General features: G+C 43.7%; 1 protein-coding gene across 1 annotated transcript in view; it reads right to left on the bottom strand.

Moving 5' to 3' along the window:
• LOC126285324 (protein yellow-like) overlaps positions 1-14,581 on the bottom strand; it is a 66,686-nt gene that overhangs the window by 21,580 nt on the left and 30,525 nt on the right. The window contains exons 3-4 of the mRNA XM_049984627.1: positions 6,517-6,710; positions 991-1,166 (exon numbers count right to left, since the gene is read on the bottom strand). Of these exons, the coding sequence (XP_049840584.1) occupies positions 991-1,166; positions 6,517-6,710 (370 nt within the window). The remainder of the gene's footprint in view (positions 1-990; positions 1,167-6,516; positions 6,711-14,581) is intronic.

Raw genomic sequence — 14,581 nt, 5'->3', positions numbered from 1 at the left:
TAATGTATTGCGAATACATAGAAAGAAGGATCCTTTATTGTATGATTATATGATAGCGGAACAAACACTGGTAGCAGTTACTTCTGTAAAACATCTGGGAGTATGCGTGCGGGACGATTTGAAGTGGAATGATCATATAAAATTAATTGTTGGTAAAGCGGGTACCAGGTTGAGATTCATTGGGAGAGTCCTTAGAAAATGTAGTCCATCAACAAAGGAGGTGGCTTACAAAACACTCGTTCGACTTATACTTGAATATATATTGCTCATCAGTGTGGGATACGTACCAGAGCGGGTTGACGGAGGAGATAGAGAAGATCCAAATAAGAGCGGCGCGTTTCGTCACAGGGTTATTTGGTAACCGTGATAGCGTTACGGAGATGTTTAGGAAACTCAAGTGGCAGACTCTGCAAGAGAGGCGCTCTCCATCGCGGTGTAGCTTGCTCGCCAGGTTTCGAGAGGGTGCGTTTCTGGATGAGGTATCGAATATATTGCTTCCCCTTACTTATACCTCCCGAGGAGATCACGAATGTAAAATTAGAGAGATTCGAGAGCGCAAGGAGGCTTTCAGAGAGTCGTTCTTCCCGCGAACCTTACGCGACTGGAACAGAAAAGGGAGGTAATAACAGTGGCACGTAAAGTGCTCTCCGCCTTACACAGTTGGGTGGCTTGCGGAGTATAAATGTAGATGTAGTGTTCTCAAGATAGCCCAGAACTCGTTCAGATCAGGTTGCGTTTTCTTTTTCTTTTTTTTTTGCGTGGATTTTATGTCTACTAGAAGCAGTCGTAGGAGACGGTAAAAGTAGTAGCAGCTTCAGTAGTAATAGTGACCCGGTCCAATGCCTTTATTTAGGATACTTTTGTCTCGCTGAGTTAGTTATCATAAAACGTTGCACCACTTGAAAGGCATATCCAGTCGGCAACCGAACGTTACTTCATCTGTACCTTTTTGCTGTTGCACGCAAGTGAAGCTTGAGCCTGGTGACCCACCTGTAGACGATGAGGGCGTAGGAGCCGAGGTCCGGCAGGTAGGCGTATGCCTTGTCACACTGGTCCGGCTCCACGTCTGCGACCACGTTGGCGAAGAAGGACGAGTCCTTGTACAGCTCCTGTTTGAATCGGAACTCGCGCAGCAGCTTGTCTGTCTTCAGGTCAAACACCATCAGCTGAAGAAAAAGGTTCCTTATTACGTACGTATTATCACCACGATTTAAGTTATTATGCGTATCAAGTGTTAGAAAACAGGAGGACGTCTATCCCTAGACATCTAAGAGATTTGTTGTGTGTTTCTTATTCTTATAAATCATGCTTCAAACTTTAAGATTTGTCGATGACATTGTAGTTCGGACACGACGGCAAAAGGACTTGGTTTAGGTGAAGAGAATAGGTAGTGAAATGTATTCACAAATTGTGCATATTTATTAGCGTCAGCTACTTTGTCGGAACGGGACTCGAACCCGGATATCCTGCCTGTCATGAACGGTCTATCCGAGCACTTTCCTATCGCCGATCCAAGCATGTCTGAAGGACATTGTACTGTAATAAATGCGATTACTGCGTAAACACAGTCTTCATTAATGATAGACTAGGTAGTGTTACGAAGACAGATGGTTGGATATACAAAAACGAAATTACAACTGCGGTAATGGAGGGTAGTTAATTAAATCAGGCGATGCTGAGGGGATTTATTAAGAAATACGCTAAAAGTAGTAGGTCAACACGAAACTTACACCGGCTGTCTGAAGACCATGCAAGCTGCGGACTAGCCAAGGAAACCTACTCCGTAAAATAAAAAATAAAAAAACTATATCAATCTCACATACAATTTAAACATTAGAAAGCATTTTCTGATAGTATTTGTGTGGACTGTAGCCTTATGTGAAAGAGAAACGTAGGCATTTCAGGAGCTCAAACAGTCTGGCGTTACAGAGGAATGCTGAGAATTAGATGGCTCCAGCAAGTCAATAATGAATAAGTACTGAAACGAATCGAGTAGAAAAGTGTTTTATGTTAAAGCTTGACTAGAAGAATGCATACCTTAACAGGATACATCCTGTGAATTGTAAAAAAGTAAGTATAGGGACGGAGGAGCGGAATCGTAGAGCAAGGTTAAGACGTCACTAGAGTAAGCACATACAAATAGATATAGGTTACAGTAGTTACGCAGAAACGAAATTATCGTAAGAGATTATTGGTCACGAGACCCTTTCAGAGAAAGATTTAGCGCCTAGTGCAAGTCTTTCCAAATCATGCCCCTTCGGCGAATTGCGCGTTGTTGCAGAAACCGCTTGGTCTGGAAGATGTGTAAGGGCTTCCCAGCGAAACTTTTGCAGCGTATTCGAATCAACATTGGCGACATGTGGGCGGCCCCAAGGCAGGAGATAAGGAACTGGCGGACGTAGAGCTGCGAAGGGGGCTCATGAGTGTTGCTTGGATACCTCAGTCGGTGGAGCACACACCCACAAAAGGCAGAGGCTTCAGGCTGCATCTCAGTTCGGCGTACATTTTTAATCCGTCACGAAGGTATGTCTCAGCGCACTCGCTGCAGAGTGAAAATTCGTCCTGGAATTCTAAACACCGTCGTAAAATAGAGATAAGACACTTCTGGTCTAGCACTGCTGTTAATATAGGTGTGGTTTTTTCAGCGGCTTTCCACACTCTACCGAGCACCCCGCCTCTGAGTCAACACAACACACGGACTATACGGTAGTTTTGTTAGTGGTATGTTCCAGCCAGTCATACACACACACGCTATGTGGCCATCGTTCAAGTGTAACGGATGTTGTTGTATGGCTTATGTGGGGGCTTTCAAAATGGACTTAAACTGGCCGATACTATTCATCAGTTAATAAAGACAAACTTCAGCGCCAGTTCGAGGGTTTTTTGATACGAAAATGTACACCGACTGATTATACAGTTTCCAGACAGATGACGAGCCGACGCTACTCCACTCCGACTAAAATGACTTTGCTATGCAAGGCAAGACATCTGGTCACAGAAACAAATTTACACTCACAGCTACATACGTATTGAGTATGTCACTGTGAAGTGCATGCTGAAGGATACTTTTAGTGTTACCATTGCACCATATATTGCGATGTCTTCCGCTTCCACCCTTGCAGCGAGTTGAGGAAGGATGCTTAAAAGCCTCTATGCGAGATGCAATCCGTCACTTTTGTCTTCGCGGTCCCTGCGTGACCGATACATAGGGGACTGCCGTTGTCCCTAGATCCCTCACTTAACGCTGGTTCCTGAAAAATTAGGCTTTGGCAGGATAGTTAATACCTTTCTTCAAGAGTCTATCAGTTCATGTTATTCACAACTTCAGGGACGCTCTTCCTTTAGTCATTCGTGCTGCCCTTGTTTGTACACATTCAGTATCTATTGTTAGTCCTATTTGATATGAGTCCAGAATTGTGCTATAATCTAGGATGGGTAGCACAAATGTTTATTAAACTATCTCTATAACAGAGTGACTGCATTTTCCCAGTATTCTGCCCCTGAACCTGGCACCTGCTTTACCAGCGACCGAGTGCATGTGATCATTCAGTTCATATTCTATATCCTCATAAATTATTATAAGCATTTATTTGTATGAATATTTCATTTATGACTCACTGATATTTAAGTCACGTTTTAGGATTTTATAAGGAGTCCGATTTTACACTTCTGAACATTTAAAGCAACTTACCAATCTCGGATATTTATGCAGCATTCCGACAGTAATTATGATGTAATCAATCCAATGATAATCAGGAATCCTACGGTACCAGCGGGTATTGGAATCTTCGTTCACATAAAAATAAATTCATTTAAATCCATGTTCATAAATATTAATTATTTAATGATTAAATCTTTATATTGCACGTATTTAAAACAATATTGAAGTATTTTTCACGAAATTTCATAAATTCATTTCTGTTAACTTGGTTAAATATATACCGGCAATTGTCTCTGACGCAGATGTAAATTCTTTGACTTATATAGCATCTCAGTGCTTATCAGTTGTCTATGGACTTGACGAGATGTGGTTCTAAATAGAAGTAGAGTCGTTTGTGAGGCCACAGAAAGCAAATGAATTATTAGTTCTGTTTGTTCTAATTGTGTCGTCATATGCCTCAGAACATGTCCTACCAACCGGTCCCTTCTTCTAATCAAGTTGTGCCACAAACTTCTCTTCTCCCCAGTCCTCTTCAACACCTCCTCATTAGTTATGTGATCTACCCATCTAATCTTCAGCATTCTTCTGTAGCACCACATTTCGAAAGCTTCTATTCTCTTCTTGTCTAAACGATTTATCGTCCATGTTTCACTTCCATACATGGCTACACTCCATACAAAAACTTTCAGAAACGACTTCCTGACACTTAAATTTATACTCGATGTTAGCAAATTTCTCTTCTTCAGCAACGCTTTCCTTTCCATTGCCTGTCTACATTTTATATCCTCTCTACTCTATAAAATACCACATACCCTAATTCTGACTGCAATAGATGTTTGTGATACTCCATCTTAGCGCTATTCGTTGTATAATGAAATAATAAACAACAAGAAATTTAACTTCTTTGCCGTTATCGGCCACTTAATGCCCTTCTTCGGAAGGTTATACCTATCGCATTATTTGCGAGGGTCAGTAATAAAGAACATATAGCAAAATGCCATGGTCCTAAAAAAATATGCAGGAGCAATAAGTAACACAATACTGAATCCATTAATACAATAAGACTTCTTAGAAGCTCACATGTTTCTGGGTTATGGCATTTTGCAATATGCACTTTATTATTGTCACTCATAGATAATGCGGTAAGTATAACCTGTCAAAGAAGGGCACTTAGTGCCCGAAACCGGTAAATACCTTTTTACGCAACTGGCTGTTTGTTATTTCATTATATACAAGTATAGTTGCTGAATACGGATAAAATACCAAATTTTTCGTTATATTTATAATTTTATTATGTACCGGACTACGCTTTCCCCTTTTATGAGGCCTAATTAAGCACTTAAGAAACTTTAGGAGAATGTATTATTTCTGGGTGGTCAAAGTTTCATTGTATTTTTGAAATATTGACGACAAACTGAATAATAGCTAACAGTTAAGGTGGAAGCATAGGCTGGTCAATGTATCCCCAAATCCATGCTAACTTTGACCACCTACATTTCTTTCCATTACTTCCTCTGCATTTTAGAAAATGTATTAGTACGTAATTATTTCATACAAGCCCCTACACTCACCAACACAAATATCACAACAGTTGAAAAACAGTCACTGCAATCAGCCTCGTTATGACAATTGAGGAGCTGCTCGACTGAATAGTAGCGGCTCCGGTCAAAGAAAACCATCATAACGACCGGGAGAGCGGTGTGCTGACCACACGCCCCTCCTATCCGTATCTCCATCTACATCCATACTCCGCAAGCCACCTGACGGTGCGTGGCGGAGGGTACCTTGAGTACCTCTATCGGTTGTCCCTTCTATTCCAGTCTCGTATTGTTCGTGAAAACAAGGATTGTCGGTATGCCTCTGTGTGGGCTCTAATCTCTCGGATTTTATCCTCATGGTATATTCGCGAAATATACGTAGGAGGGAGCAATATACTGCCTGACTCCTAGGTGAAGGTTTCTCGAAGCTTCAGCAAAAGACCGTACCGAGCTACTGAGCGTCTCTCCTGCAGAGTCTTCCACTGGAGTTTATCATCTCCGTAACGCTTTTGCGATTTTACTAAATGATCATGTAACGAAGCGCGCTGCTCTCCGTTGGATCTTCTCTATCTCTTCTATCAACCCTATCTGGTACGGATCCCACACTGCTGAGCGGTATTCAAGCAGTGGGCGGACAAGCGTACTGTAACCTACTTCATTTGTTTTCGGATTGCATTTCCTTAGGATTCTTCCAATGAATCGATTAACTTTATATGATCATTCCATTTTTAATTACTCCTAATGCATACTCCCAGAAAATTTATGGAATTAACTGCTTCCAGTTGGTGACCTGCTATTTTGTAGCTAAATGATAAGGGATCTACCTTTCTATGTATTCGCAGCACATTACACTTGTCTTCATTGAGATTCAATTGCCATTCCCTGCACCATGCGTCAATTCGCATCCGCATCCTCATCCTCAACTGAGGATGACACGGCGGTCGGATGGTCCCGATGGGCCAATTGTGGCCTGAGGACGGAGCGCTTTTTTTATTATCATATTGTCGACATGGTTGATGTGTTACACTGTCACAAGCTTTTCTGAAGTCAAGAAGTACTGCATCCACATGTCTGTCCAGAATAGTGGCTTTCAGGAGACTGGCAAAGAGCGCCCCTTACCAAGCGGGGCAATGCTAGGGAAGAAAGAAACTGCTGACGTTGCAAACCAAATGGGCTCCATTCAGTAGCTAAGGGCAGTCGTGGGAAGTCCGCGGCTCATCAATAGCAACAACAAGTGAGTGTGGGCGGTGACCGGACGAACTGTGAAACCGGTTGTTCGCGGACGAGCCGGCGGCGCTGCGCTCAGCGCGGGCTGACCTTGGGCGGTGTGACGTGGCTGGTGTTTCCCAGGATGTCGTCGACCCCGGTGTCCATGACCCAGAGGCGGTCGCACGCGTCGACGCTCACGCGGAACACCGACACCACGCGCTGCTTGCCATCGTCAGTCCGACCCTCGGGCAGCAGGTTCGACTCCCAGTCAGGGTACGGGTGCAGCACAGGCGCTTTGATGCCTGCAAAAAAAGACGTTGACAGTTAAGTGTGTCAGGGGCTTCTCGTATAGTCCGTCAAAGAAGCTGCAGTAAATATTCCATAATCCGAACCACGAACAGCTGCCAACATAAGTACTCTACTTCTACACCACGAAGATAACGTGCTACAGACTCGAAATTTAACCGAGAGGAAGAAAATGCTGTGATATGCAAATGATTAGCTTTTCAGAGCATTCACACAAGGTTGGCTCCAGTGGTGACACCTACAACGTGCTGACAAGAAGAAAGTACCCAACCGATTTCTCATACACAAACAGTAGTTGACCGGCGTTCCCTGGTGAAGCGTTGTTGTGATGCCTCGTGTAAGGAGGAGAAATGCGTACCATCATGTTTCCGACTTTGGTAAGGGTCAGATTGTAGCCTATCGCGATTGCGGTTTATCGTATCGCGACATTGCTGTTCGCGTTGGTCGAGAAGCAACGACTGCAACAGAATATAGTATCGGTGGGTTCAGGAGGGTAAAACGAAACGCCGTGCTGGATTCCAACGGCCTCATATCACTAGCAGTCGAGATGACAGGCATCTTATCAGCTTGGATGTAACGATCGTGCAGCCACGTCTCGATCTCTGGCTCAAAAGATGGGGACGTTTGCAAGACAACAACCATCTGCACGAACAGTTCGACGACGTTTGCAACAGCATGGACTATCAGCTCTGAGATCATGGCTCCGGTTACCCTTGACGCTGCAACAACAGACAGGAGCGCCTGCGATGGTGTACTCAACGACGAACTTGGCTGCATGAATGGCAAAACGTCATTTTTTCGGATCAATCCAGGTTCCGTTTACAGCATCGTGATGGTCGCATCCGTGTTTGGCGGCATCGCGGTGAACGCACATTAGAAGCGTGTATTCGTCATCGCCATACTGGCGTATCACCCGGCGTGATGGTATGGGGTGCCATTGGTTACACGTCTCGGTCACCTCTTGTTCCCACTGACCGCACGTTGAACAGTGGACGTTACATTTCAGCTTTATTACGACCCGTCGCTCTACCCTTCATTCGATCCCTGCGAAACCTTACATTTCAGCAGGATAATGCACGATCGCATGTTGCAGGTCCTGTACGGGCCTTTCTGGATACAGGAAATACTCGACTGCTGCCCTGGCCAGCACATTCGCCAGATCTCTCACCAATTGAAAACGTCTGGTCAATGGTGGCCGAGGAAATGGCTCGTCACAATACTCTTCATGAACTTTGGTATCGTGTGGAAGCTGCATGGGCAGCTGTACCTGTACACGCCAACCAAGCTCTGTTTGACTCAATGCCCAGGCGTATCATGGCCGATATTACGGCCATAGGTGGTTGTTCTGGGTACTGATTTCTCAGGATCTATGCACCCAAATTGCGTGAAAATGTAATCACATATCAGTTTTAGTATAATATATTTGTCAATGAATATCGGTTTGTCGTAATCACATATCAGTTCTAGTATAATATATTTGTCAATGAATACCGGTATGTCATGTGCATTTCTTCTTGGTGTAGCAAAATGGACAGTAGTGTAGAAGTAGACATTCTCGGTGTAGCGAACCAGCTTATGTCATTTTATAACGGTAAATCTTCCGATCCAGATTGTACATCATTTACGTTCCTTTCGGACTATGGTGATGTAACGGTTTCGTTTTCAGCAATCATATGTAACAGCTAGCACGACCCCATATCCGTACTTACGCAATGGGTAGTTATAAAGGTCACATCTTTACACAAGAAAGTAAATGGAAGCAATCTGATGAATTATAGCTCCACATCGCTGACATCAAATTGTAGTAGGATTCAGGAACATATTCCGCGTTTTACCTTTCTGAAATACTTCACAATCGGCTTGTGCTCAAATTGCATGTCTATGAAGTATCGTCGTAGTCGTGTGACAGATTGCGAAATTTCCTGTCGTAGTAAATGATCTTTAGACCCCATCAAGAAAATGAAAGAGTGCTTCAGAACGGCAAAAGTGACACTAGCGACACACGGAGCATATGAAATTTCTTACAACGGAACCACAAGGAAAACAGTTCACACAAAAGGAACTGCTGTAGCGGAACTTGCTTATCGAAATGAATGCCGCAAATTAAAATTCACTGAGGCCAGTCCATGTGGATACCTTTTTAGTGTGGACACATAGCGAAGAAGAGTTGGATGCTTTCTTGATACATCGCAACAGCGTAACACAAAATTCTATTTACGGTGGAGAAAGACAGCAACGAGAAACTGTACATGTGTAGGTAAATTTCATGCCTCTTCGGTGGTGTTCCCTATTATAATTCTGCTTCCGGGTAACTCTGGCACGCTGCTTTGCGCTGCGCTAACTAAATGATCGTAATGAGGAAATCGCAGAGGAGCGATGTTAATCTATCAGCGACCATGTCCGGCTAGTGCTGGAATTTCTAAGGCGTGAAGACTAGAGAAAGAAGTGAATGGAGAGTCGTAAACCGGCTATCGTGACTGGAACTCGAGGTGAAGCGATGCTGGTGGGTGGGAGGTTGCGAAGGGTCTCTCTTGCCGCGGAATGCCAAGGCAATGCAACCACGCTCTCGCCTGGCCATCGTACTGTCCTCGGTTTCAATAATGTCACCGACACGCTTGAGTAGCCTGGACAGATATCGGCAATATCACAGCTACATCTGCACCAAGTGGCATTCATTGAGGTGACTAAAGTCGTGGGATACCGCCTAACATCGTGTCAAACCTCCTTTTGTAGCAACATCCTTAGTGCAGAAACTCGACGTGGCAGGGACGAAACAAATCGTTGGTACTCCCCTGCAGAAATACATCTACATCTCTGCAAATCACATTCAAGTGACTGGCAGAGGGTTTGTCGAAACACCTTCACAATTCTCTATTATTTCAATGTCGTATAGCGAAAGAATGAACACCTATATCTTTCTGTACGAACTCTGATTTCCCTTATTTTATCGTCCGTATGTAAGTCGGTGTCAACAAAATATTTTCGCATTCGGAGGAGAAAGTAGGTGATTGGAATTTCCTGAGGATATTCCGTCGCATCGAAAAACGCCTTTCTTTTCATCATTTCCAGCCCAAATCCTGTATCATTTCTGTTACACTCTCTCCCATATTTCGCGATAATATAAAACGTGCTGCCTTTTTTTGAACTTTTTCGATGTACTCCGTCAGTCCTATCTGGTAAGGACACCACACCGCGCAGCCGTATTCTACGAGGGTCAGTCAAAAAGTAATGCCTCCTATTTTTTTTCTACGTTTAATTGTCAGGAAATTTAAATGCAATTACATAGGTTGAAAACCACAACATTGAGGATCATTTTGTCATTTTTCAATGTAATCTCCGCCCATCTCTACAGTTTTGGTCCATCTTTGAACAAGGGCATGTATCCCAGCACGGTAAAAATCACAGCTCTGCTTCCTAAGCCATTGACGCACGGATGTTTTGACGGCCTCCTCATCTTCAAAATGAATCCCACGATGAGCTTCTTTTAGTGGCCCGAACAGGTGGAAGTCTGATGGTGCCAGGTCAGGGCTGTATGGGGGATGAGGCAAAACTTCCCATCCAATTTTGACAATCTCGTCAGAGGTGTGACGACTGGTGTGTGGTCTTGCATTGTCATGCAAAAGAAGAACATCTGCCATTGATTTTGTTGGGCGAACTCGCTGAAGACGTGCTTTAAGTTTTTTGAGGGTTGTGACGTATTGAACAGAATTTATTGTGCATCCCTGCTCCAAAAAATCAACCAGAATCACACCCTCTGTATCCCAGAAAACTGTTGCCATAACTTTCCCTGCCGATCGCACAGTTTTGAATTTTTTCTTCCTCGGCGAGCTTGTGTGACGCCACTCCATTGACTGCCTCCTTGATTCGGGTTCAAAAAAATACACCCATGTTTCGTCCCCGGTCACAATTTTTTTCAGAAACTCATCTCCCTCCAAACGGAAGCGCTGCAAGTGTTGGGAGGCTATTGTTTTCCTTGCCTCTTTATTCTGATCAGTTAACATTCTTGGACCCCACCGTGCACAAACTTTTGAGTACCCCAATTGTTTAATAATCGTGATCACACTGCCTTTACCAAGAGAAATAATGCGACACACTTCATCTGCAGTCACCCGACGGTCACCACGAATGATGTCATCAACTTGCTGAATGTTGTGTGGAGTCACTGCACTCACCGGCCTGCCGCTCCGCTTTTCGTCAGTCAACGGTGTTTGCCCTTCAGCTTCCTTACAACGACGAACCCATCGTCTAACAGTGCTGACATCCTCTGTCACAACACCATACACCTTCTTCAGTCTTTCATGAATGCGTATGGACGTTTCACCTTCTGCATTCAAGAATTCAATCACACAACGCTGTCTCAAACGAACATCGATGTCGGCCATCTTACAAACTTCTGCTGTGCTGCCACCTGTTGACACAGAAAGTTACTACTGCAGTGGATTGCAGAAGAAGGTTTGAGGAATGGCGCCAAATTCAAATTTTTCACTTAACTTAATTTTTTTAAGTAGAAAAAAATGGGAGGCATTACTTTTTGACCGACCCTCGTAAAAGAGGACGGACAAGCGTAGTGTAGGCAGTCTCCTTAGTGGGTCTGTTACACTTTCTAAGCGTGCTTCCAAGAAAACGCAGTCTTTGGTTAGCCTTCCCCACAACATTTTCTATCTATTCCTTCCAATTTAAGTTGTTCGTATATGTAATACCTGGGTATTCAGTTGAATTTACGGCTTTCAGATTAGACTGATTTATCGTGTAACCGAAGTTTAACGAGTTTCTTTTAACATTCATGTGGATGACCTCACCCTTTTCGTTATTTAGGGTCAACTGCCACTTTTTGTACCATTCAGATACCTTTTATAAATCGTTTTGCAGTTTGTTTTGATCTCTTGATGACTTTATTTGTCGATAACTGACAGCGTCATCTGCAAACAACCGAACACGGCTACTCAGATTGTCTCCAAAACCGTTTATATAGATAAGGAAGAGCAAAGGGCCTATAACACCACCTTGGGGAACGCCAGAAATCACTTCTGTTTTACTCGATGACTTTCCGTCAGTTACTACGAACTGTGGCCTCTCTCACTGGAAATCACAAATCCAGTTACATGACTGATATTTCATAAGCATGCAATTTCACTACCAGCCTCTTGTGTGGTACAGTCTCAAAAGCCTTGCGGAAATCCAGAAATACGGAATCGATCTGAAATCCCTCGTCAATAGCACTCAACACTTCATGTGAATAAAAAGGTAGTTGTGTTTCACAGGAATGATGTTTTCTAAACCCATGTTGACTGTGTGTCAATATTGAGCAATGCCGCTTCTGTAGCCGTACATAATTGCGAAGGTGATGCCGGAGCAGAATTTTGTGCACAAACTGACCTCTCGATTGTGTCCAATAATTGTTCCATGGGATTCATATCATGCGAACTGGGTGGCCAAATCAGTCGCTCGAAATGTTCAGAATGCTCTTAAAATTAATCGCGAACAATTGTGGCCCGGTGACATGGCATATTATCATGCAATAAAATGTCATCGCTGTTTGAGAACATGAAGTCCTTGAATGGCCGCAAGTGATCTCGAAGTAGCAGAACATAAAGAGCACCGATTCAATTCCATGTCTACAAAGCCCACACCATTATAGACGCACCACCAGCTTGCGCAGTGCCTTGTTGACAAATCTAGGTCCATGGCTTCGTGGGATATGCGCCACACTCGAATGCTACCATTAGCTCTTACCATCTGAAATCGGGACTCACCTGAACAGACAACTGTCTTCCAGTCTAGAGTCCAACCAATATCGTCACAAACCCAGGAGATGCGCTGTAGGCGATGCCGTGCTATCTGCCAACGCCCTCGCGTCGCTCATCTGATGCCATAGCCCATTAACGACAAATTTCGCCGCACTGTCCTAATGAATAAGTTCGTCGTACGTCCCATATTGATTTCTGCTGTTGTTTCACCCAGTGTTGCTCGTCTATTACCACGACGCATGGCAAACGCCGCTGCTCTCGATCTTTAAGTAAAGGCTATCGCCCATTGCGTTGTCCGTGGTGAGAAGTAACGTCTAAAAGTAGGTACTCTCGGCACACTTGTGACTACGGACCTCGGAATATTGAATTCCCTAACGATTTCCGAAATGGAATGTTCCATGCCCCTATTTCCAACTACCCTTCCGCATTCAAAGTCTGCTAATTCCTGTCGTGTGGCCATAATCACGTCAGCAGCCTTTTCGTATGAATCACCTGAGTAAAAGTGATAGCTCTGCCAATTCCATCCCCCTTTTATACCTTGCGTATGCGACACTACCGCCACCTGTATGTGTGTGTATCGCTATTGTCACCGCAGTCCATCTCGCAGCAGACCGACGGTGGCAACAAGGGAACAACAGCAGGTGACGAAGACGCAGTAGCTCATAGCAGTAGTAATACCTTTAGCTCTTATGTGTTGCCATTGTATCGGGAGAAGCTGTTTCATAGCGGAATAGTGTTTGTGCTGCAGATATCGAATCCGTTATATCATCACATCAGAGTTAGACAGAGTTTCCTAAGTCAGATATTGAATTGTAAGGCCTGCCCAGCAGCAGGTATACACTCGAAACACAATTTAGTAGTGGTGATGAGCAGCCTGAAGTTGAAGAGAATCGTCTGGAGGACCAAATATGGCAGTGGGATTCTGCAGTACTGACGAATGATGAGATGCGTTTGAAGTTCGCTGAGGATATGGATAGCAGTAAAGAATAATAGAGTAAACAGTTCAGTTGAAGAGGAATGGACATCTCTGAAAAGGGCAATCACAGATTTTGGACAGTCAGACACTGAGTACAAGGATGGGATCTTAACTGCAAAGAAACGTTAGGTAACAGGAGAAATACTTCAGCTGATCGACGAAAGAAGAAGTACAAAATGTTCAGGAAAAAACAGGCATATAGCAGCATAAGTCACTTAGGAACGAAATAAATACGAAGTACAAGGAAACAAGGAAATGGCTGCAAGAAAAATGCGAAGAAATCAGCAAAGAAATGGTTCTCCGAAGGCTAATTGAGCATAGAGGAAAGTTAAAGCAATCATCCGGCAAGTTAGAAGGAAGAGAGCCACATTAAGAGTGCAATGGGAATTCCGCTGCTAAACGTAGATCAGACAGCCGAAAGGTGGAAAGAATACACTGAAGGCCCCTACGAGGAAGATTACTTGGTTGATGAACTAATGTAAACTGGACCCAATTTGGAAGGCGTCGGACAGAGGAAAGGTGGAAAGAATACACTAAAGACCTCTACGAGGAAGAATACTTACTTGATGAAGTGACAGAAACGGAAGTTTGAGCCAATTTGGAAGGCATCGTACAGCCGAAAGGTGGAAAGAATACACTAAAGGCCTCTACGAGGAAGATTACTTGGTTGATGAAGTGATAGAAACGGAAGTGGGAATCAATTTGGAAGGCATATGACCAAATATTAGATTCAGAATTTAACAGAGCTTTGGAGGAGGTGACCAAATAGTGCCGAAGGGACAGATAACATTCATACGAAATTTCGAAAGGCAGCGGGGAAATTGGCAACCAAATGAATATTCAAGTTGGCTTGTAGAATCTGTGGAACTGAAAAGATGCCATCAGCCTTTCAGAAAATATAACACACACAGCTCCGAAGATATTCAGGATATGTTCATAGGTTTTGTCGATCTAGATAAAGCGTTCGAAATTGAAAAAGATGCAAGATGTAGGTAATTCTGAGAAAAGATGGAAGTAATCTATAAGGAACGACGGATAATGTACAGTATGTAGGATAACCAAGGATGAACGTTAAGAATTCCAGGCCCATAACGAAACACTGTGATTGGAAAGAGTGTAAAAGAGGGATGGAGTCTTTCGGAAA

The sequence above is a fragment of the Schistocerca gregaria genome, chromosome 8 (genome assembly GCF_023897955.1).
Source record: "Schistocerca gregaria isolate iqSchGreg1 chromosome 8, iqSchGreg1.2, whole genome shotgun sequence".
Classification (NCBI taxonomy): Eukaryota; Metazoa; Arthropoda; class Insecta; order Orthoptera; family Acrididae; genus Schistocerca; species Schistocerca gregaria.
This window is presented reverse-complemented; position numbering and strand designations above follow the sequence as displayed.